The following is a 27,916-nucleotide window of genomic DNA, read 5'->3' on the forward strand; positions in this document are numbered from 1 at the left end:
CACTCCTAGACATCAGCAGCCAGCGCTCAATTACCCAGTCTGTTCACAGTGTTCCTACTGTATGATGAGAATTGACGAAAAGAAGTGAGGATGTTTTCCTGAAAAAGAGAAATCTGAGAGGGGAATATATCAAAGCCTGAGTGGGAATGTAGGCACAATCTGTGTAGTTCCGTTCAACGGAATCATGACTGATGGATTAAAGATGCAACCATTTTCAGCTTAAGACAAAGAAGGATTTTCTAACAACTAAAGCCGTCTAAAAATGGAACAGTGGTTGTTAAATTTCCTTGGAGCAGCAGATAGTGAATTCTGTACCACTGGAAGCTTTCAAATAAGGCTCAACTGGGACAACTTGGAAAGGGTCTCTTCATTGTATGGGAGATTAGAATAGATTCCCTCCTAGTCCTTAATAATTGTTAGATTCTAGGTTTTGATGCTGGGAGACCTTTTTGTGCTCATTGACATCATACAGCACAGACACCAATCCACCCTCTAGAGAGAAAAAGGCCTTCTGGATGCCCTAATACATGTCCTTCCTCTCCCAACCCATACACATGTGATTTGGTATTGATTGGGGTGGTGTGGCCGTGTGGTGAGGGGTGGTTTAGTGTGGGGTGTAATGTGTTGTGGTGTAATGTGGTATGATAGGTGTGGTCTGGTGTAATGTGACGTGGGGTACCACTGTGTGGGGTGAGGTGATATACTGGGCTGTGTTGTGGGGTTGTGTGATGTGGAGGAGGAATCATGGTCACAGTCTTCTAGCAGCTGTGCAACTTCATTGAGACAATGACCAAATTGCATTGGAGTAATGTTGGCAGTCAAGAGGAAGTGCCAATTTAGTGATTTCCTTAGCAGAACTGGCTGCATCTTTTACAAGAAAGCACGTCTTCTTTGTCATCCTGAGGCTAGTCTGTGGAACAATTTGGCAGTTGTAGTATTTTATGTCATACAAAGTGTACAGACATCAGGCCACATGCAGCACCTCTCACCCATCCATACTACCCACTCCGTCAACTACAGGGCAGAGCCAGGCATTAAACTGAAACTAAATCGTATCTATTATATTGTAGTTTTTAAAAAAGTGAATATTTTAAAGTTTCTGCTATAAAACAGATCACAACTCACATGCCATTTCTGATAAAAGACAAGCACAGTTTTAAAATGTGCTCACAGCATCTGGGTTTGTGGACTAGAAGCTAATCAGCCCCAATCATTGCACCAATGTTCTCTCAGGAACTTCCAAGACAGGCTAAACTTTGCCAAGGACCATAGGTTTTGGACCTTTATTCATTTGTTTTATTTGCATATTTTTATTACATGAAACTTCTTGTACAACACATTTGGGAATTCTGGGTTTAGAAGAAGTTAGACCCTAAGGTTTTGGTCTCAGTTTCCTTTTTCTTTCTTTCTTTTTTTTTTTTTTTTTTGGGGACGGAGTCTGGCTCTGTCTCCCAGGCTGGAGTGCAGTGGCCGGATCTCAGCTCACTGCAAGTTCCGCCTCCCGGGTTTACGCCATTCTCCTGCCTCAGCCTCCAGAGTAGCTGGGACTACAGGCGCCTGCCACTTCGCCCGGCTAGTTTTTTGTATCTTTTAGTAGAGACGGGGTTTCACCGTGTTAGCCAGGATGGTCTCGATCTCCTGACCTTGTGATCCGCCCGTCTCGGCCTCCCAAAGTGCTGGGATTACAGGCTTGAGCCACCACGCCCGGCCTCAGTTTCCTTTTTCTTTGATAGATCTTTATTCACCATATGAACAGATTCACCAAAAAAAATCAGTATTTTGTTTTGGTTTCGTGGGCTTTAGCTAAATAGCTTGAAGTGTTTCAGTGGTAACTGTCCTAAGTCTTTTGAATTGTTCCTTTTGAAAGAGAGCAGATATTAGGGAAAAAAAATCAGTGCCTACCCTGAAAGCCTGTGGCACCAAATGACAGTGTGATTTACTGGAAGGTAGTCTGAAGGGGTGGGATAGGAAGGGACAGGAGAAGAAAAAAAGAAAGAGATAGGGAGATTGGACAAGAAGGAGGGAAAGGGATGAGAGAGAAATAGGTTGGGAGGAGACAGAGAGAGACAGAGATTGATTTAACTTCTTAACGCTCTCTGTTAGTCTACCCACTTTGTTTCCATTGCTATCACCAAGTTCAGACAAGGAGAGTTAAGCTCAACTCAAAAAGAGCAGCCGTCTCCCTGGTTTCCCTCTGCCTATAATTGTGCCTCCCTTCTTCACATGGCCACTAGAGTGATGATCTCCAATGCAAAGGGCTGGTGAGGTCTATTCCCTGCCTCAATTTCTCATTGTTCACCACATCCCTGCTACCACCACGTGGCTGAGAAGCATCCAAGGACCAAAGTTGATGAGTATCACTGACAAATTCAAGGAGCCTGGAGGTGAGGGGTGGGGATGGTGACTTTTGATTGCCCTGGAGTCTGTAGCCTCAGCTCCCTGTGGGCAACCCGGCTTCCAGTGGATACCTTGACTCTCCACATCTTTCTCTGAAGGGACCTGGTGTCCTGCGAATAGTTGGACAGGTGAGAACTTGGCCTCCAAGGAAGAAAGTTGGAGAGGAAATGCCACTTGCTTTTGTTTCTTCTTGGCTCATCTCAAGGTCTTTAAGCAGATATGTGTTCAGCATCATCATTTACACCTGAAAATTTCCAGTTTGTCTCATTTATAACTAAAAGGAAAGTATGGTTCCTGCTGCAAGGTGCTAGCTAAATACTCTGCCAGGAATATTTAGAACAACCAAATGATTGTCTATCAATGGATCATCGTGGTTTTCCTTAATGTGTTCACTACATTAAAACATGTACTGCTCGAAACGTCCCACAGGAGAGTGATCTTTTCCGCGGATGACTGGTTCCCTCCCTCCACCCCTCCCACCCCTCACATCACAGAACACTTCTGCTCCGCTGTCTGCTTGATTTCAGTGAAGGTGGCCTGGGCTTTTTCTTTTATGGTATCCAAGTCCATGTTCTGGAGATTCTGTATCTGCCCAAGAATAGAATCTTTATCTTCTTCCTCTTCTTGATCTTCATCTACCATTTTCCGGAGATCTTCGGGTAAATCCACATCATCTCCAGCCATCTGGATTTGATTCTCATCCATTTCACTCTATGTGAAAAATAAATAGAGATAGATAAATAACTCTAAACCTACTAACTCAGTAACTAAATACATTTTAAAAAGCAGCAGGAAAAAGTCTGTAGAGAATAAAGGAAGTGAGTGGCACACTTGGCCTTGCAGCCTAGCCTGGTCCTGGTGGCCGTCATGGAGGCTCCTGTAGGGAAGTCCCTCCTTCATGGTACCTTGGGTCCATCAGAACCTTCCAGTATGGTGGTTCTCCCAGTGTGGTCCCTGGACAAGCAGCGTTAGCATCATCTAGAGCCTGCTGGAACTACAGATTCTTGGGCCCCATCCCAGATCCACTGAATCAGGAACTCTGGAGGTGGAGTCCAGCCATCTGGATTTTTTTTGTTTGTTTTTTTTGAGAGGGAGTCTTGCTCTGTCACCCAAGCTGGAGTGCAGTGTCTCGATCTCAGCTCACCGCAACCTCTGCCTCCTTGGTTCAAGTGATTCTCCTGCCTTAGCCTCCCTAGCAGCTGGGATTACAGGCATACACTACCAAACTTGGCTAATTTTTTGTATTTTCAGTAGAGACGGGGTTTCACCATGTTGGCCAGGCTGGTCTCAAACTCCTGACCTCAGGTGATCCAACTGCTCCGGCCTCCCAAAGTGCTGAAATTACAGGCGTGAGCCACCACTCCCAACCCCATCTGGATTTTTAAGAAGCCCCTTTCTCTCTGTGTCGCTTATATACACAAAAGCTGGGGCATCATACCCCAACTCTGCCTAAGGGCAGCTTTGCAAGTCTTGCAGACTCTATCAGGCCCATGCCAAGATCCACTCGCCTGGTTGACCCCACTCTAGAGGATGAAGTTTCAGTTTATAGTGACTAGACAGTATGCATTAATTCACTCATCACACCTTAGTGGCAACTTTTGCTTAATCATTGCTCTTTTCCTCCCTTCCACTAGACAGGGAGCCCCTCATGGACTCTTGTTAGATTCAACTCCACCGTTAGCACCTGAACTGGAGTCTGGCCCACAGCACATGTGTATTAAGTGAACCATCAAGCACATGGCCCCCACTCAGCATACTGGCAGTCTAGCCTTCGGTGTTGCTGATGCTATCACAAGCGCCTTGCACATTTCATTTTGTGATTCTAGGGGTGTCTGTTCCAGAATTTCTTAGTGTATGCTGCCTGGTCTTTGAGATTCTTTTATTTTTATTTTTATTTTATTTTTTTAGACAAGGTCTCTCTCTTTCACCCAGGCTGGAGTGCAGTGGTGCAATCTTGGCTCATTGCAGCCTTGGCCTTCTAGGCTCAAGCGATCCTCCCACCTCAGCCTTCCACGTAGCTGGGACCACAAGTATGTACCACCATACTCAGCTGAGATTGTTTCACCACTTAGACTGTAGAGCCTCTTGTTCTGTAATGAGAGAGGAGTCTAAAGAAAACATTCTCTGGGAAAGGTTAACATTAGCTTACATCCCCAGATGGCTGCTGTCAGATTTTTTGGAGATCAGGTTGTAACATGAGGTGACCTGGGTTTCAGGGAAACAGAAGATTAAAAAGAGTGTCAGAAAAGCTAATGAGAGGAAAGATCTATGTTAGAGCCACCTGAATATGTTGTGACCAGCCTTAAATTTGTTACCAAAGCTCATGAAAAATCATATTAAAAAATGATGATCTAAGTCAATCAGACTACATTGTTTTAAGGAAGATTTCTGCACCTGGTGACTTCTGAGGTGGAGTTAAAGACAGCACCTAAAGGGAGATCTGAATCCCCCCTGTCTGGGTGCTGCGTAGGAATGATCGGAAAGGGACATCAGTTGTCTGTAGGTCCAAACGGCACACCAGGGTAACCTGTAAACTTCATTCTTCATCTGTCAAGTGGGTTGGAAGGACCAGATGGCTGAAGTCTTTTCCAGTTCTAACTCTCTGTGGCTCTCTTACTTGGAGGGGCTGAAGCCCAGCAGACTTTCCTCAGGGCTCTCTTCTTTGATTCGGTTCCCTGGGCAGAGTGACACAGGAACCTGGCTCAAGAAATAGCTTGAGAAGCAGATTTCTGATGCAGGGGGAACCAATGATTTTGGGAAGGACAGTCCTCACCAAGGCCGTCCTTGGAGACTCGGGAGGACAGTCCCACTCTGCGCCAGCCTCTGGAGATAAGTGAAGCCTCTCCCTGCTCTTGGCCAGGGCCTTGGGCCCTCCAATTGCTTAACGGATTAATTAGTTCCTGGTCAAACTGTTGTGGGATTAATTAGTTAGTTAATCCCTAGGGGCTCCCAGCCAATTGTGCATTTCTATTTATTTTTTATTTGCCTTCCCTAGCAGCTGCTTTCCTTGCTGATCATCTTCTGGGCCTTTTTGCAGGAAGGAGAGGAAAAGCACAAGGTGGCCGACTCATTCTCAGTTCACGCAAATGTGGGACATCTGCCCTTTCTTATGCATCCTGAAATCAAATGCAAGTGATTTGAAAAGACATTCCCAGGAATTCTGGCCCCTTCCCTCAGGTTGGTAGTAAGATCCCCAAGCATGTCGCCAGGTTTGAACCTGGACAGGGTAACTGTTGTGGGCCTGCAGGGACAGGCAGCTAGAGGGGCCAAAGGAAAGCCAGCCAGCCAGCCAGGGTCATAAAACACTGAACACACTGGCGAGGGCTCACGGGATGGTGCTCGCCTGCCTCCCATTCACAGGGAGACCTCAGCAAGGCCACTCTCTATGGCTCTGCTGTGCTTGACGAAGCTTCGGGATGGTTTCCTCCTTCAAGGGTGACTCTGAGGTTTGTTTTATCCACGTGCCTCTTGCTCAGGGAAGCAAGAGCAGTGCAATTCTACGTTGCCTCATGGAGAGGATCTTGATTGCCCTAAGTTTTATCAAAGTGGTTCTCAAAGTGGATTCTCTAGGCCAAGCATCTTTTGAGAACCCAAAGTGGGTTCTCAGCATCAGCATCTTTTGGGACCTCACTAGAGATGCACATGCTGGGACCCTACTCAGACCCACTGATTCAGAAACTCAGGGCGCGGGCTTCACAATCTGTGATTTAACAAGTCCTCCTGGTGATTCGGGGGCTTGCTGAAGTTTGAGAACCACTGCTCCACCTTTCTTGAAGACAAAGGCTGTAAGTTACTCATCTTTCTGTCTCATAACCCAGCAAAATTTCTGGCATGTAGACACAAAGAATTAAATCTTTACTGAATAGCTGGGCATGGTGGCTCAAGCCAGTAATCCCAGCTCTTCGGGAAGCTGAGGTGGGGGGATCACCTGAGGTCAGGAGTTCAAGACCAGCATGGCCAAATTAGTGAAACCCTGTCTCTAATAATAATGCAAAAATTAGCAGGGCGTGGTGGCACACGCCTGTAATCCCAGCTACTCGGGAGGCTGAGGCAGGAGAATCGCTTGAACCTAGGAGGCAGAGGTTGCCGTGAGCCAAGATCGCGCCACTGCACTCCAGCCTGGGCAAAAGAGAGAGACTGTGTCTTAATAAACAAATAAATATTTTCAAAAATTAAAATAAATGTTTACTGAATGATTCAATGAACCTATTGTCAGGAAGGATAACAGCCTTAACAATGCTTAAATTTGTAGGTTCTCTTTGCTATAAAGAGCTCTGTTTTCATAGCTACCGGTTTATCTTTATAATCATGTTGGGGCATCGCAGACTAAATTGCCTGAGTGAGAACGTTAGTTCTACCACTTACAGGATGGGTGACCTGGGGCACTTTGTGTAGCTTCTTTGAGCTTTATTTCCTTGTCTGTATGTGGAGAATTGCATTATTTGCCTTAGAGCTGTGGAGGGTTGATTAGATGGTAACTGAATTATTTAGAATCTGTTAAGCACTCACCCAGTAGTAGCTATTCATAAAAATAATAGCCTTCAGAAGTGGACAGGGGGATTTACTATGGGCAATCTTGCACATGGGGTTAGCCCTCTCAGGAGGCTGTGATGTCCTGGTACCTTATCTCTGACCTAGCAATGACTCCTACCTTCACTCAAAGGCTTGGTTTTTCTAACAAGCCAGGCTTAGTCAGTTCCTCTTTAGCACTAGGCTTTCCATTCTAGGAGAAAGCCACCTAGCCAGCCCTAGCTCCCCTTACCTCTTGTCGGCCCCACCCCTAATTTTTGTCAATGGTAGAGCACAAGTGCTGATAGAAGTTCCTGGCTCATAACCTGGCCCTCTTTTTTCTCCAGTTCCTGGCTCCAGCCCTCACTGGGAAGGGCCTTGGGACCTTGGGAGCATGACCCCTACCCCACTCCTCAGGCCTAGTCTGCCTGGCCACTCTCAGGAGCACAGATCTGCATCAGAGGACTGGGAAGGCTCTGGAATGCACTTAGGCAGGGCGTTTGGGGTCCTGAGCAGCTTGAGCATGGTCTACAAGAGGGGTGTGGCTCTGCCTGGTCTAGGACCTTTGGCCCACAGACTCTTCACCCCATGTGAAAGAGGGTGGCTAGAAGAGAGACCAGAGCCCTCTAAAACATGGGCTGCAGGGCAGTGGCCTCAGATGTCCAGGTCCAAAGACAGCATTGGATGTAGTCAATGGCTTTGGTCAGAGAGTCCTCCACTCACCATTGATCTAGAAGGACAAGGTTATTTGCCCTCCCCCAGAGCATGGCTGCTTCTGGAGATGATTCTAGTCTTGAAACTGATTACTCTGGGCTGAGGCCTGTGCCGTGGAAACCTTATGACTAAAGGTAGGACAACCAGACAAGGCTGTTGAGTGGCTAGAGGAGAAAATCATGCCCTCTGGAACCAAATGTGGGTCTGTAGCCTTGTTAGCTCTGGATCCTAACTAATTGAGCTAGCCCTAGATCTAGAACTGGCTAAGTATTTAAGTGTCTCCTTTGTAAAAAGCTGCAGCCTATCCAGACCGTTCTCCTGCCAGAGGTAGCCTAGGAGAATGAAAGATTGTGTGATTTGGAGTTAGACATGGGTTCGAGTCCCAGATCTGTCATTTACCAATGCATGACCTTGGGCAAGTCAACTTATGTTTCTGATGTCCAAGGGAAGGGCCACTTAGAGGACTGTTGAGCAGATTGAATGAGACATGCTGTGAAACAGCCTCGCAAGCATCTAAGCTCTGGATAAGTAGTAGTGGTGATTATGAATATTTTAGAGGAAAGAGGGCAGCTCAGTGTCAAGATCCCTGCTGAAAGGATCCCTGGGATAAAGAAGGCATGGACAGTGAAAGAGACGGTGGGAGAGTATTGGCCCTTAAGAGAAAGATCCGGGACAGAGTCAGCAATTAAGAAGCACAAATGGGATTTATACAGTGGACACAGCAGCCTTGTTTCCTCTCTTCCTAATGAACCACCCTGCTGACAGGACCTTGTCTGCAATTCAAACAATGAATGTCTTGTCCACACGTTCTGCTGCCCATTGACAAATCTTGGGTTGGGGAGACCAGGAATATTTGGACACAGTTCACACTTCAAGGAAAAGATGTAATGGCTCATTACAATCCCCAAATACAAGTGCAGTTACAGCCAATGTGAATCAGCATCACTACGGGCCGGAAGCAGCTCCAGGGAGGGAAGGAAGGCTCAAGGATGAGAACCGTGGTGTGAGTGAATGAATGAGTGAGCCAGCACATAATTAGGGGACTTATAGGCTATACTTTGTTCTCAGAGGCTCTGTTTCAGAGATCTTCTCATTTCTAGAAATCTTACCAATTTGGGATATTGTTTAATGCAGTTAAGAGCTAATTATTTTTATGCCAGCTGATGAGAAATCCGTTTTAATCTCTTGTTTTTAACAAGACTTACTATCTTTATGGCCAGTGCTGAATACCCCATTATTTAAATAGCTCCATATCCTACCATTGTCATTTCCTGTGATAGATGCATGAGCATTCACCAAAAGATAAACGTGACCCTGGATTTCAAGACTTACTACTTCCTAGACCTGGATAAACTGGCCTTCTCTTTTCACCAAACTTGAGAAACCATGATAAATTATCTTAGATGGTTATGTCTTCCAAAAACTGAGCATTCTTCTCTTGTCAGAGTCCAGTTAGCTAAGCGTGGTGTATAAGCAAATACCAGTGTGATTGATACTAGGTGGATTTGATTTTGTTTTTGGTTTATTCACTTATCGTTGCCCACAGGATACCAAAAGCTAAAAGAATGGATTTCTTTCACGTGGAGGAGTTCATGTAGCGTGAGATTGACATAATTGTGAGGATCATGGACTTGAGCAGTCAGGTACTTGTCTTCATAAACCACTCTCACTGTCCTGTTTATGAGTGGGGCTGCTGCCCTCAGAAGATAGTGTGTGGCTGGTGTGAAGGCCCTGGGCTGGGGCATGCTGGCTGCTCCTTCTGCTGTGCCCCGCTGTTGCTCTTCCCTCTTCAGCTACTTAAAGACCCCTCAGCACTCGCAGATTAGGACAGATGGTGTGGATTTGTCTTCTTGAGGAATAGGCATCGGTTTTCAATTTGATTGAAAGTGTGCATGCGTCGGGAGCTACATGGAATGAGAATTTCTAGATACCAGCTGTGCACATCTCATACCTCTTTCCCTCATGAAGACATTCCACAGGGACTCAAGAAGCTCCCGGAGGCCGCTTATCCAAGCCCCTCATTTACAGACGAGAAAAGTGAGGTTTCGAGAGGTAAACATTCTTCAAAAATGTCATTCTGCTTTTTAGGGCCTAAGACCTAACACAGCTACCAGAAGGTCTAGCAAGAAAACATGGCCTGTGCACTCGGATTGTCTCGTGGTAAAGTCTTGTTCTGCCATTTACTGGCTCTGTGACTTTGGAAAGTCACTTTCCCTCTCTGAGCCGGTGTTCTCATCTGTAAAGTAGAGGTGATATCTACCTACCTTGCAGGGCATTTGTGAAGATGACATGAGAAAACTGGTCTGGCCTAGCAACACGTCTTGAAATCCTGCTTCACTAGTGTCCAGTGACTCCTTCCCATCCCCATACTCCCTGGAGACATGTAGTCCATTGCTCTTTCAAGAGCATAAGTAGGAGGAGCAAACCGAACTGGGGCAGGGTGAGGAGGGGAAGGAAGAGATGGCGGCTGATGGGGCCTCTGATGGCCTCCCCGCCGCCTGGTCACCAGAAACAGCTGCTCAGAAAGCAGGAGGTTTCGTTGTCTCAGACCCTGCTGGGCAGCCCCAAGAGCTCCAAATCTGAAGGGATCTGGCAAAGGAAGGTTCACACAATCATCTTTGTTTTTTTTTTTAAGAGGCAAATTTTAAATTCAACTGTAATGGAGCTTTCAATGTGACACATTTAAAGACAACTCTGTTGAGTTTCTCCTATATGCATCTTTATTCAAAATGAATGATGCCCTTAATACGGCAGACAAACACCAGGTGTAACTAAATCATATAGCTCAGCAGGGGTCACAACATTATTTTTCAATGACTAACCTAGATTGACAATTCTGTTAATAGGATTAGGGTTCATTGTGGAACTGTTTTCTCTTATTAATTTAGCTTGACTTACATATACATTTTAAATTGGCCAGGGAGAGGGACACATTTGCTTTTAGAAAGAATCTTGTAGCTTTATTTAAAACATATTACTTCCTCTACTTGAAGAAATATGGTGTTGTACTTATAAAACAGGGAAACCTTTGTGTTTTATACAAAACTACAATGTTGAATCTGGACTTGTTCTTTTCATAAAATTGTAGTTTAATGTAACTCTAATGGCAAGTAAATTCTTTCTGCTGTTTTTGATACTTTGTTCTTTGGGCATTTCTATTTTATTTTATTTTATTTAGATGGAATCTCGCTCTGTTGCCAGGCTGGAGTGCTATGGCGCGATTTTGGCTCACTGCAACCTCCAGCTTCCTGGTTCAAGAGATTCTCCTGCCTCAGCCTCCCTAGTAGCTGGGATTATAGGCACGCACCACCACGCCCAGATAATTTGTGTATTTTTAGTAGAGACATGGTTTCACCATGTTGACCGGGATGGTCTCGATCTCCTGACCTCGTGATCTGCCCACCTTGGCTCCCCAAAGTGCTGGGATTATAGGCGTGAGCCACTGCACCCAGCCGGGCATTTTTCTTTCTTTTCTTTTTTCCCCAATAACATCCATTTACTCAGCAATCACTGTGTGTGTGTGTGTGCAATTTTCTATATCTCAGTCACCTTGCTAGGCACCGAGCAGAGAGATTTAAAAGTCAGCCCCTTTTTTAAAGGAGCACACAGTAGGTGCAGATATTTAGGGTCATAAGATGATGTAGGAGACATGGACTCAGGATATATGGGAACATGGAGGAGGATGACCAAATCCAGAATTAGGTAGGGGGAGGGAGATCATGAAAGGCCCTGGAAGAAGTGACACTAACCAGAGTCTTACAGAAAGGCCACAGGGAGCACGGAACGGAGCAGGAGGAAGTGCTAGTCCAGGCAGGGAGTAGTAGCAAGAGGTGAAGTTGGAGAGACGGGAGCCATATCACAGCATACAGGAGAAGGAGTTTGGATTTTATTCTAAAAGACATAGTGGCCTTAAAAAACAACAACCAAAAAAAAAAAAAAAAACAGGGAAGAAACAGGATCAGATTTGCACTTCAGAAACCTCAGTGTTGAGAGGGACAAGACTCCAAGTAGAAAAGCTATAGTGAATTGAGAAATATTCAGGAGTGAATTAAGATGACTTGGCGATTTACTGGACATGCAGCTGGAGCAAGGAGGGAAGAGGCAGTGGTGACATCTGGTAGCCAGCCTGGGAGATGGGCTTGTCGGGAGAGTCACCCATGGAAGTGGAGCCTATAGGAGGAGCAGGTTTAGAGGGAGGATGAGCAAGTAAGTTTTGGATATGAGCTGGTTCTATCTGTGAAGTGCCCAAGTAAAGGTAGCTGCAATTGGGAAATGTGGGGAGAAGATGTGGTCTGGAAGTACAGATTTGAGAATCATCAACATGTAGGTGGTAACAGAAAGCAACGGCAAGGTGCAGCCCTCGTGGACACTGTGCAGGCTTGAGTGAGAAGAAGAGCCAGCCAAGGGGGCACCCTGGAATATCCCACAATTTGGAGGCAGACAGAGAAGATAACTCATGAAGAAGAAGCAGTACAAGAACAAGAACCAGAGGGTGATATCTGCAAGCTGAGGAGAGAGAGGGCTTTAAGGAAGAAGTGGTCACCAGTGCTAGAAGAAACAAAGAGGCCCCAAGAGAAATTAAGGGAACCATCTACTGTATTTGGACAGACACTGAACATCTGGAAGAAGAAGGTTTCAGCAGAGCAGTGAGAACTAGTCATTTAAGGGAAGATACCTAAAAAGCCATGTTTCCTCAGAAAGTACTGTTTGCTTGTTTTAGATGGGAGAGATTTGACCTCTTTTATTAAGGAGAGGCCAATCAAGAAGGAGAAACTGAAGATACAGAGTCTGGAATAATTAGTGGTGTGCGATCCAAATCTAACATAAGCATCATGGATGACTTTAGGCATTTTAAGTCCTCTGATGACCTATAATTTGACAACTAGAGGAAATCGACATAATCTGGATATGTATACATGAATATTATAATGACTGGTATAGATACATATACATATACGTACTGCAGATTACTGCAATTTGTTTACTGCACTTATTTAATTACTTATCTGATTACCGAAATTAACAATGGTCATCAAAAGACATTGGCATAGCAAATAGTATTGTCACTAACAATTAGTAAACTTGAGACCCAAGACCTTTTATTGTTTATCTAGAGGGCTATGGCTTATGTTGCTCCTTTTCAAAGAGTCTACATTTGCTTTTCCCTGTCAGCAATAGAGTGAAACTCTTTTTCGGAGGAAACAGCAGCCAAATAATTTCTTTAGAAAATACAGTTCTAATTCCAAAATGTGACATAGTTATCCTCATTAGACCTGACAGCTCCTGGGAAGACATTTTCTCAGATCTGCTCCCTGTCGGGCCTTGGTCAGGGGAAGGGTCTAGAACTGAATCCTGCTGTTATGTAAGCGCTGTGGCGGTGACCCCGGGGAATTGTGAATGAGGTACCCAGGGGGTCATCCCTCATTAGCTGGAGGACGTGTTAAATTCGTCCAATTCCCTGTGGGCTGTTAATACTATTACTATGAATGCTTACCCAATATGGGCTTTAGAAGATGGCACAGGCTAAGTATTCTGCAAACCTGGCAGGGAGGGGAAGGTTATTAGGAGCCCACTAGAGTCCCAGTGATCCCTGCTTTCTGTCCTGTGCCATTTTCTTTGTTAGACAGTGTGTTCAGTTCTAAAGTCTACCACCAGGAATCTGATGCCCAGTTTAAAGGGATATGAGGAGAAGGGGGGACGAAAAAGTAGTGGATGAAGAGTAAGAAGGCTTGAGTCTCCATTTGTCACAGCAAGCTTTGTGACCTTCAGCACGTCCCTAAATTTATATGATCTTTATGGTTATGTACTGAGCGCACACATATGGCATGTGCTTTTCCGGATGTAAAAAAGTAAGTCTATTGAAAAGAGAAACATCACTCAGACACTGGTGTCAAGGAACCAAAGTATTGTGGTCATCCAGGAACCTGAACCTGTTCTAGGAAAAGAACTTAGAGGGTTGGAGGGAAGTGATGGTTGGCATGTTCCTCAGATGACCTCGGAAGCCAAGCCCCATGGAGGTGACCCATAAGGATCTGGGAATCTGTTCCTCTGTTTCCCACCGAATACAGCAGTTCCTTTGGTTCAGCCGTCAGTCAGCACTCCCCTGGCCACAGTAAGAGGCAGCACTGGCAGGCCTGCCTCTCCTCTCCTTCCCTCCAGTTCTTTGGACAGAGCACCATGCCTTGGGCTTCTCAATTACATCTCCTAGTGACCCAGATGGGCACTGTCTGGCCTTCCAGGGCCTCCTTGCTCCTTAATGAAGCATCTAGGAGACAAAACCCTACACCTCGCATCCCCACTATGTTTTTCTGATGGCTTTTTATTTAATTAATTAATTAATTAATTTATTTTTTGAGATGGAGTCTTGCTCTATCGCCCAGGCTGGAGTGCAGTGGCCCGATCTCAGCTTACTGCGGCCTCTGCCTCCCGGGTTCCAGCAATTCTCCTGCCTCAGCCTCCTGGGTAGCTGGAATTACAGGGGCCCGCCACCACGCCCAGCTAATTTTTTTTTTTGTATGTTTAATAGAAACGGGATTTCACCATGTTGGCCAGGCTTGTTTTGAACTATTGACCTCAGGTGATCCGCCCGCCTCGGTCTCTTAAAGTGCTGGGATTACAGGCGTAAGCCACCGCGCCCGGCCTCTCTCTGAGGATGGCTCTCTAAAGGTTCCATTGCGGAGATTCCTCTGCATAACGAGACAGATCTTAGGTACCTATAGTTCAGTAACAACCAGCACCCAAGCCACTGGGTAAGTTGGCTGAATTCAGCATTAAAATAAAAAGCATGGCACTGGAGGCCTGGGGCATGATTCTGCCCCCATAAGCTTCATTTATTCAGTCATCTCCTCTCAAGGCTGAGGATTCCAACTCCTTCAGCCCGCCCTCGACTGCAGAGACAGCGGAAACTCCGCTGTTTGCGAGCTCCCTCTCCCGTTATGCCATGGGAGGATAGGAAACGCACGACCAGGTCCTCAATAACAAAATAATAAGACTTTTCTTTTCTTTTCTTTTCTTTCTTTGTTGTTGTTTTGTTTTTCCCCCATTCCATCCAATGACCTATCAATACTTTTTTTTTGTTTTTTAAGTCACCTCTAGAAATTGGCTTCTGCCCCGCCCTGGTCCTGCCACCAACCGCAGCCCTGGTTCCCCCCTCCCGAGGGTGCCAGTGGCCGCGGCGCTAGGAACACCAGGGGGCGCCGGCGTCGAGGATTCGGGCCCGCGCTGGCGGCGGCAGCGCCCTCCGCGCTCCAGCCAGGATCTGACTTGGAGGGGAGCGGCTGTTCTGCACAGCCTGGGCAGACGTTAGCGTGGGAAACGTGTCTGTCCCCGGAGCCTCTTTTTCGCCACATGGGCCATCGAAGGGTCCCCGTACCCAGAGCCTCGTCGGTGGGGGGGACGCGGGCGGGAGGGTAACGTGTGACAAGTGACAGCGCGGGAGGCAGAGGAGGCTCCCAAGGGTGGGGCTGGTTTGCAAGTGCAAGGTGTTGTACTGGGGTAGGGGAAGTTAGCTACAGCTGGTGATAACTGGACTGAGTGGAATACGATCCAGCTGATTTTTTAAAATATTTTAATTTTAGTTTTTAACCTGCTCCTTGCAGAGCAGGGCTAACTCATAGGCAGTGTGCCCAGAGCAGCCGATTTTTCTTATCGTGTAGTTTTATTAGGTGCTGTTTTTATGGCTAGCTATACCGGATTAGAATTTCCATGTGGTTTACAAAAAGCAGACAATTGTATTATTGGTATTTGTAGTATCTTCCATACCATAGGCACAGTTTTGAAACACTGTGTGTAGAATCCATTGTTACCAATGCAACCCAATATAAAAACGCCCCTTTCAGGTACACCAATCAGACGTAGATGTGGTCTTTTCACATAGTCCCATATTCCTTGGAGGCTTTGTTCACTTATTTTTACTCTTTTTTCTCTAAACTTCTCTTCTCGCTTCATTTCATTCATTTGATCTTCAATCACTGATACCTTTGATCAGTGTTGATCCAATCGGCTATTGAAGCTTGTGCATGCGTCATGTAGTTCTCATGCCATGGTTTTCAGCTCCATCAGGTCATTTAAGAGGTCTTCTCTACGCTGTTTATTCTAGTTAGCCATTCATCCAATCTTTTTTTAAGGTTTTTTAGCTTCTTTGTGATGGGTTTGAACATCCTCCTTTAGCTCAGATTAAAGACTTAAATGTCAGACCTAAAACCATAAAAACTCTAGAAGAAAACCTAGGCAATACCATTCAGGACATAGGCATGGACAAGGACTTCATGTCTAAAACACCAAAAGCAACTGGCAACAAAAGCCGAAATTGACAAATGGGATCTAATTAAACTAAAGAGCTTCTGCACAGCAAAAGAAACTACCATCAGAGTGCACAGGCAACCTACAGAATGGGAGAAAATTTTTGCAATCTACTCATCTGACAAAGGGCTAATATCCAGAATCTACAAAGAACTTAAACAAATTTACAAGAAAAAAGCAAACAACCCCATCACAAAGTGGGCAAAGGATATGAACAGACACTTCTCAAAAGAAGACATTTATGCAGCCAACAGACACATGAAAAAATGCTCATCATCTCTGGCCATCAGAGAAATGCAAATCAAAACCACAATGAGATGCCATCTCACACCAGTTAGAATGGCGATCATTAAAAAGTCAGGAAACGACAGGTGCTGGAGAGGATGTGGAGAAATAGGAACACTTTTACACGGTTGGTGGGACTATAAACTAGTTCAACCATTGTGGAAGACAGTGTGGGCGATTCCTCAAGGATCTAGAACTAGAAATACCATTTGACCCAGCCATCCCATTACTGGGTATATACCCAAAGGATTATAAATCATGCTGCTATAAAGACACATGCACATGTATGTTTATTGCGGCACTATTCACAACAGTAAAGACTTGGAACCAACCCAAATGTCCTTCAATGATAGACTGGATTAAGAAAATATGGCACACATACACCATGGAATACTACACAGCCATAAAAAAGGATGAGTTCATGTCCTTTGTTGAACTTAGTTGCTCATTCTGAGCAAACTATCGCATGGACAGAAAACCAAACACCACATGTTCTCACTCATAGGTGGGAATTGAACAATGAGAACACTTGGGCACAGGATGGGGAACACCACACACTGGGGCCTGTCGTGGGGCGGGGGAGGGGAGGAGGGATAGCATTGGGAGATATACCTAATGTAAATGACAAGTTAATGGGTGCAGCACACCAACATGGCACATGTATACATATGTAACAGATCTGCATGTTGCACACATGTACCCTAGAACTTAAACAAACAAAAAACGCCTTTGGAGAAGGGAGTCCCCGCCTGGACATAAACTGCAGTGAATGATGGTGTGTACAATGTTTTCAAGTGAAATCCTCATCTGTTTGTTTGGATTGTATTTGGAATTTAGACAGCTGCTTGCAGATCTAGAGTCAAACTGTTAGACAACACAGGAGAAAGAATATACTCCCATTTTTTTAAAGCCACGTGGAATTCAAAACTGCCCTAAAATTTTGGGGAACAGCTCAAATATTAAGAGTAGAAAGAGGCCAGGCGTGGTAGTTCACGCCTGTAATCCCAGCACTTTCGGAGGCTGAGGCAGGTGGATCACAAGGTCAGGATATCGAGACCATCCTGGCTAACACGGTGAAACCCCGTCTCTAAAAATACAAAAAATTAGCCGGATGTGATGGTGGGCGCATCCATTGAAGTCCCAGCTGCTCAGGAGGCTGAGGCAGGAGAATGGCGAGAACCTGGGAAGCGGAGCTTGCAGTGAGCCGAGATCGTGACACTGCACTCCAGCCTGGGCGACAGAGTGAGACTCTGTCTCAAAAGAAAAAAAAAAAAAAGAAATAGAAAGAACAAATACCTTGAGACGGGGAGCTCTGTCAAAGTCCTTTTGTGAACAAACTGCTCTTTTTCTTATTTTTTATTTTTTATTTTTTTTTGAGATGGAGTCTCGCTCTGTCGCCCAGGCTGGAGTGCAGTGGCGCGATCTTAGCTCACTGCAAGTTCTCCCTCCCAGGTTTACGCCATTCTCCTGCCTCAGCCTCCCGAGTAGCTGAGACTACAGGCGCCCGCCACCTCGCCCGGCTAGTTTTTGTATTTTTTAGTAGAGACGGGGTTTCACCGTGTTAGCCAGGATGGTCTCGATTTTCAGACCTCATGATCCACCCGCCTCGGCCTCCCAAAGTGCTGGGATTACAGGCTTGAGCCACCGCGCCCGGCCAACTGCTTTTTTTCATGGTTGTGGGGCCTGAGTTCCAATCCTGAATCTGTCACAGAAGATGTAGCTTATTGCAAAGCTACTTAACCCTCCTGGGCTGCAGTTTCCCCAGGTATAAAATGATGCAGTGGTATGAGATTATTAGATGAGCTTTATGGTCTAGTTCATGGTCTATGAGAAAATCAGGTGGGGTCTCAAATGCATTATGCGTTTGAAACAGCTATAGAAAAGGGGATATATGAACATCAGTAAGCCAGGCAATGAAAGACACTGGTAGGCTCTATTGTTCATTCATTAATGTCCTTCATGTCGGTCCCTCTCCCCAGCTGGCTTTAGGGAGCAGTAGTCTATGCAGGTATAGCCGCAATCATTCTCCGGGGAGGACCTGGATTTGTGCATTTCATGGCTATCATTTTTTCCTTTTTCCATAGTTTCTGTTGGAAAGGCTTTTGTTTAGAAGGATACCCTGGCACAGATATTTGAGAATTATTTTTCTCGGAAGAGTACTTAAACCTTACTGCTAAGTCTAAGGGTGTTCACTCCTGAGGATCTGGAAGTCAGCAAGACTGCTGATTCACCATTAGTGGAGTAAAAGATAAAAGGCTTGGGGCCTTGAGGCTCAGGAACCTCCATTGTTGCATTGATTACACACCTAAGGACTGGCGGTCCTCAAGACCCCTGGTTGTTATGATCAGGAAATAAAACTTGGCCAGGCGCGGTGGCTCAAGCCTGTAATCCCAGCACTTTGGGAGGCCGAGACGGGTGGATCACGAGGTCAGGAGATCGAGACCATCCTGGCTAACACGGTGAAACCCCGTCTCTACTAAAAATACAAAAAACTAGCCGGGCGAGGTGGCGGGCACCTGTAGTCCCAGCTACTCGGGAGGCTGAGGCAGGAGAATGGCGTGAACCCGGGAGGCGGAGCTTGTAGTGAGTGGAGATTGCGCCACTGCCCTCCAGCCTGGGCGACAGAGCGAGACTCCGCCTCAAAAAAAAAAAAAAAAAAAGACTTTTGTGCCCAGAGATCATAATGTCAACAATAAGAGCTCTATCGTCAGGTGCTGTCTAGGTTCTTTATATTACATTATCTCAGACAAAGATCCTATGAAGTTAGGTACTTCAGCCCTCATTTTATAGATGAGGATACTGAGGCTCAGATTTTTTTTTTCTATTCCTGCTGCGTAAATTAAGAGACTCAGATTTTTTTTTTTTTTTTTTTTTGAGACGGAGTCTTGCTCTGCCACCCAGGCTGGAGTGCAGTGGCCGGATCTCAGCTCACTGCAAGCTCCGCCTCCCGGGTTTACGCCATTCTCCTGCCTCAGCCTCCTGAGTAGCTGGGACTACAGGCGCCCGCCTCGTCGCCCGGCTAGTTTTTTGTATTTTTAAGTAGAGACAGGGTTTCACCGTATTAGCCAGGATGGTCTCGATCTCCTGACCTCGTGATCCACCCGTCTCGGCCTCCCAAAGTGCTGGGATTACAGGCTTGAGCCACCGCGCCCGGCCAAGACTCAGATTTTTTAAAAACCATGTGATACTGTGTCACAGAGCCATAACTGAACCCCAATTCTCCCTAGATCCCTACAGAAGAATAACAGTTGTCAAAAATAAATCTTTAAAAAGCCTTACCATTCTGGACGATGCACACCCAGCCAATAGTGTGTGTGTGTGTGTGTGTGTGTGTGTGAAATTTCTGCTTCATCCCAACAAGATTGATGGTGCTTTAATCAGATGGCACAAGAGCAGAGGCCAGAAGCTTCAGTGAAGCAGCATGAATCTGAGTCAAGTTTCCTGCCTAGGGGTAGGCCACATTGCTAAAGAGAGCCAGTGACATCCAGGGAGTTTCAGGAAATTCACCAGACAATGAAAGTGGAAAGGACAGTGTTTAGAAGTGCTTCACTCTTCCAAAATGCAAACACAGTGGGGAAAAGTTGTTAAACCTGAATGGAGGGTGAGATAGGAAAAGCAAGGCATTCTTTTACAAGCTCCTTGGTTGTGGATGAAATAAGCTTACATTTTGTTGTGGGTTTTCCTTCCCTTATTAAGAACAGAACCCGAGTTCCTTGGGAACCTTAGGGATCAACCTCTACCATGTTTAAGTCTTTGGTGATTTCATCAGTGACCTTGAATAGACAGTGGACTCTCCCTTGTTTAATGCTTATAGTTTCTAAAACCAGCTTTTTTTGGGATCTGCTGGGGATCGATGGAAGGAGTTGGTTTAGCAGCACTTTCTAAACCAGCCAGATTTGGAGGTGGCTGTCATACTTGGGATCATGCCCTTTGGAGGATCTTTTTCTTTGGATTCTCCAGATGGAAGATGTTCTTTAAGGGATGGTGTATCTTTGGAATATGAAGTTGAATGACCAACCCAGAAGCTGAAGGTGGAGTCGTTTAGTCAGGTGGACAGGTAGTAAAGCTGGAGTCAGGTGGTATGAGTCAGCGTAGCAAAGTGACAGGCCCTCTGTCATTACTGGATGCAAGCCCTGGAATAGTACATCTAAGACATGTTGTACAACATGTCAAGGCATTCCCTTCCCACCAGGAGACCAACGACTCCCTTGGCCACAGCCTACAGCAGTCATCCTCAGCCAGTGCTGAGATGCATAAGATGGTGCTGGGTGATGACTGTCCTACTACATTATTCCTCAAACCAGCAATCGATGGTTCATTTTAAATAGAGGTGGAATATCATAGAAATCAGCACCATGGGCTCTGCCTTTCCTGGCTGTCTGGCCCATGGCAGGAGGGTACCTACTTTCTTCATGCCTGTGTTTCCTCTATGGTAAGACAGAGATGACAACAGAACCTAAATGAATTCATACACACAAAGCACAGTGCCTGGTACCTAGAAAGAGCTCAACCAATGTCAGCTATGATTATTATCCCCATTGTGTATTTACACAGAGAAGTTCGAGAATCTTTAGATAAATTTATGTTAAAATGTCATTTATAGGTATTAACTCCATTTTTTTTTTTTAGCAACAGTGGAAGTTCATAGAAGTTAAGTTAAAAAATGGAATCAAGATTTTATGAACTCCTCGTTCAGTTCCCTTTTCACTATATCAAACATCTCAGTTACAATTAGGATATATTCAGCATGATCCCTTGTGGATAATCAAGTATGACTTCCCATTTTTTAGTAATTAAGAAATGATTAGATGTTTCCTGTGTTCAGAGTGTCTTACCTTTGGGAGCCTGTATTTTTCTCTGAGATGAACTCTGAGGCATGCCCTCTCAGCCTTTTTCTGTGTAAATGCAGCATCTCTTTCCATTCTAAAAGTTAAAGAATAAAGGATCAGAAGGATACAGAGAGCTAAAGACATTCCTGCCCGTGCTCAGAGGAGCCAGATATTGGGTTACATCTTCTGAGATGCCACTGCTGGCAGACACTTGGGAAATATGGGATTTTTTTCCTAGGTCCCCAAATGTCTGCCTGTCTGTCACTTTACTGTCATAACTTTCAGTATATACCCCTAAGTCCCAAAGATAATTTGGTCCTAGGAATCTCTTTATGATGTGAACCAGGAGAGGGGCAGGGTGATTATTCCTAACATGCAGTTTTCCATGGACTGTTCAGCCAAGGACCATGAGCCTCAGAATCACCTGGTGCACTTATGACGAATGCAGCTTCCTGAGCCTGATCCTAGCCCTGCTGCATCAGAATCTCGGGGTGCAGGGGAGAGGAAGCTACTTTTTCAGCAAGCTTCCCGAGTGATTCTTATGCAAACTAAAATAGGGTCACAGTGTCCAGAACCAGGCAGTTCTTTGAAGACCATTGGCGTTGGGGGATGTAATATCAACCTGTCTCCCTTCGTTGTTACTCTCTCCAGACCCCAATTTAGGCATGGTATTTTCTTCCTGGTTTGGAAGGAGGTGGCCCCAAACAAGGTAGGGTATGTTTCCAGAATGCCAGACTGGGATCCTGCTGTGTGAATGATCTAATTGGACTCATGGTTATGCTGGTTTGAAATGGACATTCTTGCTAATGATGATCCAGACAAAAGCAGACACCTTTGGGGATGTCTGCAAGCTCACAAGCACCACCACCCTTCCCTGCTGCCCACAGAAGTGCTTTACTGGTAGCTGAATTTATATACACGGCCCTGCCCTCTGGCTATATGGGGTTAGACCAAGCTCAGTAAATGAAATCTCTTCTTTGAAAATATGGGGTTGGTGCTAAGAATGACACTGCAATGTGGCTGGCAAAATAACAGATGAACTTGGTAGCCATTGGCTGTCATTTTCCACCAACCTTGTAGTCTGCCTGCTGAGGAAGAATAAAGCAGCCACACCCAGATAGAAGCAATGGCAAGAGATGGGGAAAGAGTGCTCGTGGCCTCTCAACAGCCTCCTGCTTCCTGGTTTAGGCCCATGTGAGGCCTAACGGGAATTCTACCCGTGGATCTGGCGAACTATCTTTGCAGAAAGCAGTATCTGCTTAAAACAAATCCCGTTTTTATTTTCAGGTGAAAACTGGTTTCTATGTCTTGCCTCTGAGTTTGGAAATAATCTTCACCATTACGCAAACAGCTAAGTGTTAAGGAAGGATCTGTAGCAAACCATCAGGTTAAACTACTGATCACAGGCCCTGGGCTCAGGTGCTCTCTGAACTCATTGCCATCCACAGAAGGTCAGGTCTGGAACGGGCATGAGAAAGCATCGAGTTCAGCCTTCTAGTTTTGGAGAGGGACATCGAATAAAGTGACCTGTCCAGGAGATTAGCGACCTGTGGCGTGGACAAGCAGCAGACCTTTTCTCCCCACGTTTTACTGTAAAAACTTCCAAACATACAGAAAAGTTGAAAGAATTTTAATATCTAATCCATCTAGATTCTACAATTTGCATCTCACAGTACGTTTTTATCACATCTATTCCTCTCTTTATCCACGTTTTACTTTTTTGATACATTTCAAAGTTGCAGAAATCAGTAACATTTCCCCCAAACTCTTCAATATGCATGTCATTAACTAGCGTGAAATGTTTGTTTATAGCTTCTCTTTTCTTCTTGTGAAGCAAAAGTTGTATGCAATGCAATGCACAAACCTCTTAAGCACACCAAAGAGTCCCCAAAATGCCCACACCTGTGTAACCCAACACCCTCTCAAGATAGAAAACATTACTCTCACCTGGGAAAATTCCGCCCCCCCCATTCCTGATCAAGGCCTACCCCCTAGCCCTAGAGGCAACCACCACACCTTTTCTACCATAGATTGGTTTTGTCTGTTCTAGAACTTCATAAAATGGAACCATACAGTTCATGTTTGTGTAAGGGCTCTTTCGCTCAGCGTAAAATACTTTTGAGATTTAACCTTGTTGTTTTATGTATTAGTAGCTGGTTCCTTTTTATTGCTGAGTGGTAAGTATTCTATTGTTTGCACAGATACAATCACCATTTGTCTAGTCATTTTTCTGTTAATGAACACCGGAATCATTTCCCATTTGGGGCTACAGTGAGTAAAGCTGCTATGAATATTGTTGTTCTAGCTTTTATTGTGGACATCTATTTTAATTTCTACTAGGTAAATAACTAGGCATGGAATTTACTGAGTTCTAGGGTGACTTACTGGGATACATTTAGTTTTGTAAGAAACAGCAAGACCTTTCTCCAAAGTGGTCATACTAGTTTATGTCTCAACAATTGAAACAAGAGTTCTAGTGGTTTCACATTTTGGCAACATCTAATATTTTTTGTCTTTTTTATTTTAGTCATACTGGTATTTATGGAGTGCTACTTTCCTGTGATTTACATTTTTTCCATTTCCAAGACAACTAATGATATTAGGCAGCTTTTCATGTACTTTCACGTAAGATTTTCATGTACTAATTGGTCATGTATCTATCTTTCTGAAGTATTTGTTCCAACTTTTCCCTTTTTTTTTCTTGCTTTTATTATTGAGTTGTAGGCGTTCTTCATATTTCCTAGATCCCAGTCCTTTGTCAGATATATTTTCCAAATATATCCTCTCAGTCTGGCTTGCCCATTTATTTTCTTAATGGCATCTTTTAATGTATAAAAGTTTTCAACTTAGAGTTGAATTTATCATTTAATAATTTTATGGTCATTGATATGGTCATTGCCAATCTGGGTCATGATAAAGAAACCTTCATCTACTTTCAAGTTGCAAAGATATTCTCCTACTTTTTTTTCTGAAAAGCTTTATAATTTTGGCTTTATGTGTATGACGCATAACAAATTAATTTTTGTGTAGTGTTAAGTAGGGTTCAAAGTTCAATGTTTTTCGGTTGTTTAGCACCATTTGTTGAAAAGACTTTCCGTTCCTGGTCTGATTATTTTGGCACCTTTGTTGAAAATCAGAATACTATAAACCGCATTGATCCATTTGTTGATACTAATGCCAGACAGAGTTAGATTCCAGTCCTCTAGAGCCAGTCTACAAATCACACAGAAAAACTGGTTGCTCTGTTTATAGTCACATGCAGCTAGCTAGTCTCCTCGTAAAGTGTAAATGCGTGCAGAAGAAAACCCATCTGTTCCATTTCAGTACATTCCTCACAATGCTATGCTCATACTAGAGGTCCAAACAATTTCTGAATAAAACAAAGGTCAGAGTCAAGTTACAAATGGTATTGTAGAAACTGTTGAAGCATAAGTAAGGCAAAGAAACATTTTAATATAATTGAGAAAATGTAGGGATAAACAGACTATTGTTTTATTTCCTTTCCAGATAGTCTATTCATGTTTAGATCTCTTTCAGTACTAATGTTACCAGTGGTGTGCACACACACACACACGCACACTGAACACAGAAGGAAAAGAAAAATGAATGTGCATTATTAGAGTGCATTGCTAAATAGTTTTTTATTTATAATTCATATAGTCAATCTCCCCACTTCCTAAAATGAAGAGGATGGGTTTAGGAGGTTTTTATTTGCTAACATTCATTTTAATTATTATATATACTATACTGTTTGTAGCTATCTCTGTGTTTATCTTGTGATGAATTATTTTTAATGCCTACTCCATATTGCATTCTAGGTGGTGAAACTCTTGAAAATTCAAACAATAGACTGAAAGTCATCCCTCTGTATCAGAGGGAAACCGAATGCCCCATTGTCCTGACGCTATTTCTTAAACTGAGTGACTACATAAATATATAATATTGTCACACACACGTACGCAAAAAGCTGAGTAGCTGACAACTCAATCTACTGATTGACTGTATGATTTGGGCATTTTGAGCTTTGATCTGTCCAGATATAAAATTAAGGAAAACTAGGACATGAGTTAATCAAATAGATGCCTTATCTGCAGTCGGATCTGCTGCTTGAACATATTAAATGATATTTTGTATGCTTACAACTGTAGTCTACATTTTTGTTTTCATCAGCCTACTTGATCTGAGAATGTTTGATGCTGATGTTTGTCTTCTATTCTCCATTACACAGTACTTATTTTGCGTTTACAGCTTTTTGTTGTTTTGCATGCCATAGGTAAAATCAGCCAATATTCAAGGAATGCTGCTTCTTTTGCCCAAGTCTTAGCACCAACATCATTTTTGCTAGTTGCATTGACTTTTTTTTTTTTAAACCAACTTTAATTTACTGCAGAACCAAGCATAATGTATTCTAGGTAGTTTATAAGCCATGATTTCTTTCAGAAGAATACAATAGACAAGGTTTCCACTAAATGTAGTCTTTGTACTTTCTTTGTTTCCTCCAGGTCATTAACCTTTTCACCTATAATCATCTTAGCGATAGGACTTAGGCAACTATTATGTAATTGATCATTAGCAAAAGAGCCCGGGTGGCAAAAAAGAAATACTTTTCTTTTGAAACATATGATAAACATTTAACCTCTAGATTGATGTTTCATTTCTTAACTGGTTATTAAAAGAACCTTAATTCTACCTTAAACATTTAAAAATTACACAGAGATTACATTTATTTCAGAATCAGTCTTCAAGTGGCGAAAAGTTGTTGGTGATATTCACATTCTATAATACCCAACTAAAATGTTGCTCATATTTTATGTTTGTTATATTTTATATAGCCAAGAGAATGTCTTTATTTTTTTGGAGGAAGGTGGCTGAAGTATTTAGGGGTGAAATATATGACATCTGTAATTTACTTTAAAAACTATTATCTACCACCTATCTATTTAATCTGTAAGCAAATACAGCAAACTGTAAGCTGTTGATTTTATGTTGTAGATATATATGGGTATTCATCCTACTATTCTACTTTTCTATATGTTTAGAATTTCCATATTAAACAGTCCACAAATCTATTCATAGTCTTTGGTAAGCCAAGTCTTATGACATAATTGTCATGTTATGCTTTCTGGGCTTTTTTTTTTTTTTTCTCACATGCAAGATCAAGGAAGCTACACTATGTTCTTTTAGGCCCTTTTCTAGATATAAGGTCTGAATTATTACAATTTGAAGACTTTCTACTTGCTAGGAGGGTGAAGTTTAGAAAGAATGTAAAGATAGTTAAACCCACCATTTTTCATCTAAATAATTAAATTGAGGTCAATCAAAACATGCCTAGACCAGAAAGTGTTAAGCTGCTTTAAGAACAACATATAGATTAATTTATTATTGTTCATTTCCATTCATACATGTAGAATATAGAACATAGAACATAGTAGCTGCTGATGTTAGGGAACTGTTTACTTTAGAAGAACAACCTTTCCTTGGCTTAGAGGTAAACGGCAAAAGGAAAGGCATCTTAAAAAGCAAAGAGAAATAAACTGGAGAGCTGAAGAAGGTATGGCCAGAATGAATTTCCTTTGCTTTTTAAGGGAAATGAAGTAGCATGTACTCACTTCTCCTCAATCATTTGCTTTTGATACTCCTCATACTCCTCTCTAGTCATCCCTTGAGCTGCTGCAGGATCAGATGCACCTCCTTCTTCTTTATTTTCTTCAGACCCACCACCAAATCCTAAATTCTTTACCTGGTTACTTATCATACTTTTCATAAGGAAAGCCATTTTCTCTGCTCCAGAAAAATAAAACCAAAATTAGACAAAAGCTGAAAAAAAAAAATCCAAACAAACCCAAGAGAAAACCTCCAAATATTCTCAATGACAGCAATACATTTAAGAGCAAAGGACTTTGCACAGCCTCATCTATTCAAGGGCATACTGATAGAGAAGAGTGGTTTGTCGACCGTAAGCTGGATTAAAGTGGTGAACTCCTTAGTATATAGAGGCAGATGGTTCAGATTACTAAAGCATACAATCAGAGGCAACTGCCTACCTTCTGAATTAATACACTCTGCTAATTTCACAGGAAAAAGAAACCCTCACATCATTTACCCCTCTCCCTACCCGTTTCTAAATTTTTAATTATAAGCACAGCAGGGCTTCATCAAGAGTCCTGTTTCAATTAAATTAATCAGAGCTGACTGATTATATAGCTGTTGTGGAATTTCCAAATTCCAGCCCTTGAGCACAACATCCTGTTGAAAAACTGAGTCCAATGAGACTCAAAACCCAGAATGCTTCATTAAGCAAAAATAATCCTGTTGATCCATCATTTTATCTCATTGGACTTTAAGTACTATGCAAGGATTTGCCTTTCAGTTTGCTTGAATTCGATTTGCTTCAACAGTTACTGTGTCCCACACATAAATACACAACTGACAAATGCAAAGACCTAGACAGCAGGTCCTTGGTTTACATCTGGAAGATTATCTTAGCCTTCTCCTGCACGGAAATGTCACTTGTCTACATGGAAATGATGTGCTTGACACTTCAAGGCTCTGATTCAGAAGGTAAGACCATTATGTGAGTCAAATCATCAATATGTAAGGAGTCACCTTTTTTCTCTTGCGTAAAGAGTGCACCTCCTGGATGCTCTATTTAAGCTCACTGGTGTACTTGGATGAAACTGACAATGTTTTGTATCCCACCAGATTCTCGATGGCTGTGGTTTTCTTCAGGTCAAGGGAAGAATTGAGTATGGCTAAGACTTGAATCTACACTAGTGTCTTTCTAATTAAAGCACGCCGAAGGGGGTGGGGTGGGAAGGAAGAGATGTAATCCACTGTCATTTTATCTGAAGGCATGAGTCCTCTCAGAAAACAGGTGATTA

General features: G+C 43.6%; 1 protein-coding gene across 1 annotated transcript; it reads right to left on the reverse strand.

Annotated features, from left to right (window-relative positions):
• Positions 1 to 1,307: 1,307 nt before the first annotated feature.
• On the reverse strand, positions 1,308 to 26,991 carry CPLX4 (complexin 4). Its single transcript, XM_033238806.1, has 4 exons — positions 26,645 to 26,991; positions 21,042 to 21,129; positions 1,710 to 3,108; positions 1,308 to 1,385 (listed from the first exon to the last, which is right to left on the reverse strand). Exons 1-3 carry the CDS (start codon positions 26,809 to 26,811, stop codon positions 2,881 to 2,883), a joined length of 483 nt encoding a protein of 160 aa, XP_033094697.1. The 5' UTR covers positions 26,812 to 26,991; the 3' UTR covers positions 1,308 to 1,385; positions 1,710 to 2,880.
• Between the last annotated feature and the right edge of the window lie 925 nt (positions 26,992 to 27,916).

This window comes from Trachypithecus francoisi, unplaced genomic scaffold, assembly GCF_009764315.1.
Source record: "Trachypithecus francoisi isolate TF-2019V2 unplaced genomic scaffold, Tfra_2.0 Contig01474, whole genome shotgun sequence".
NCBI classification, from domain to species: Eukaryota; Metazoa; Chordata; class Mammalia; order Primates; family Cercopithecidae; genus Trachypithecus; species Trachypithecus francoisi.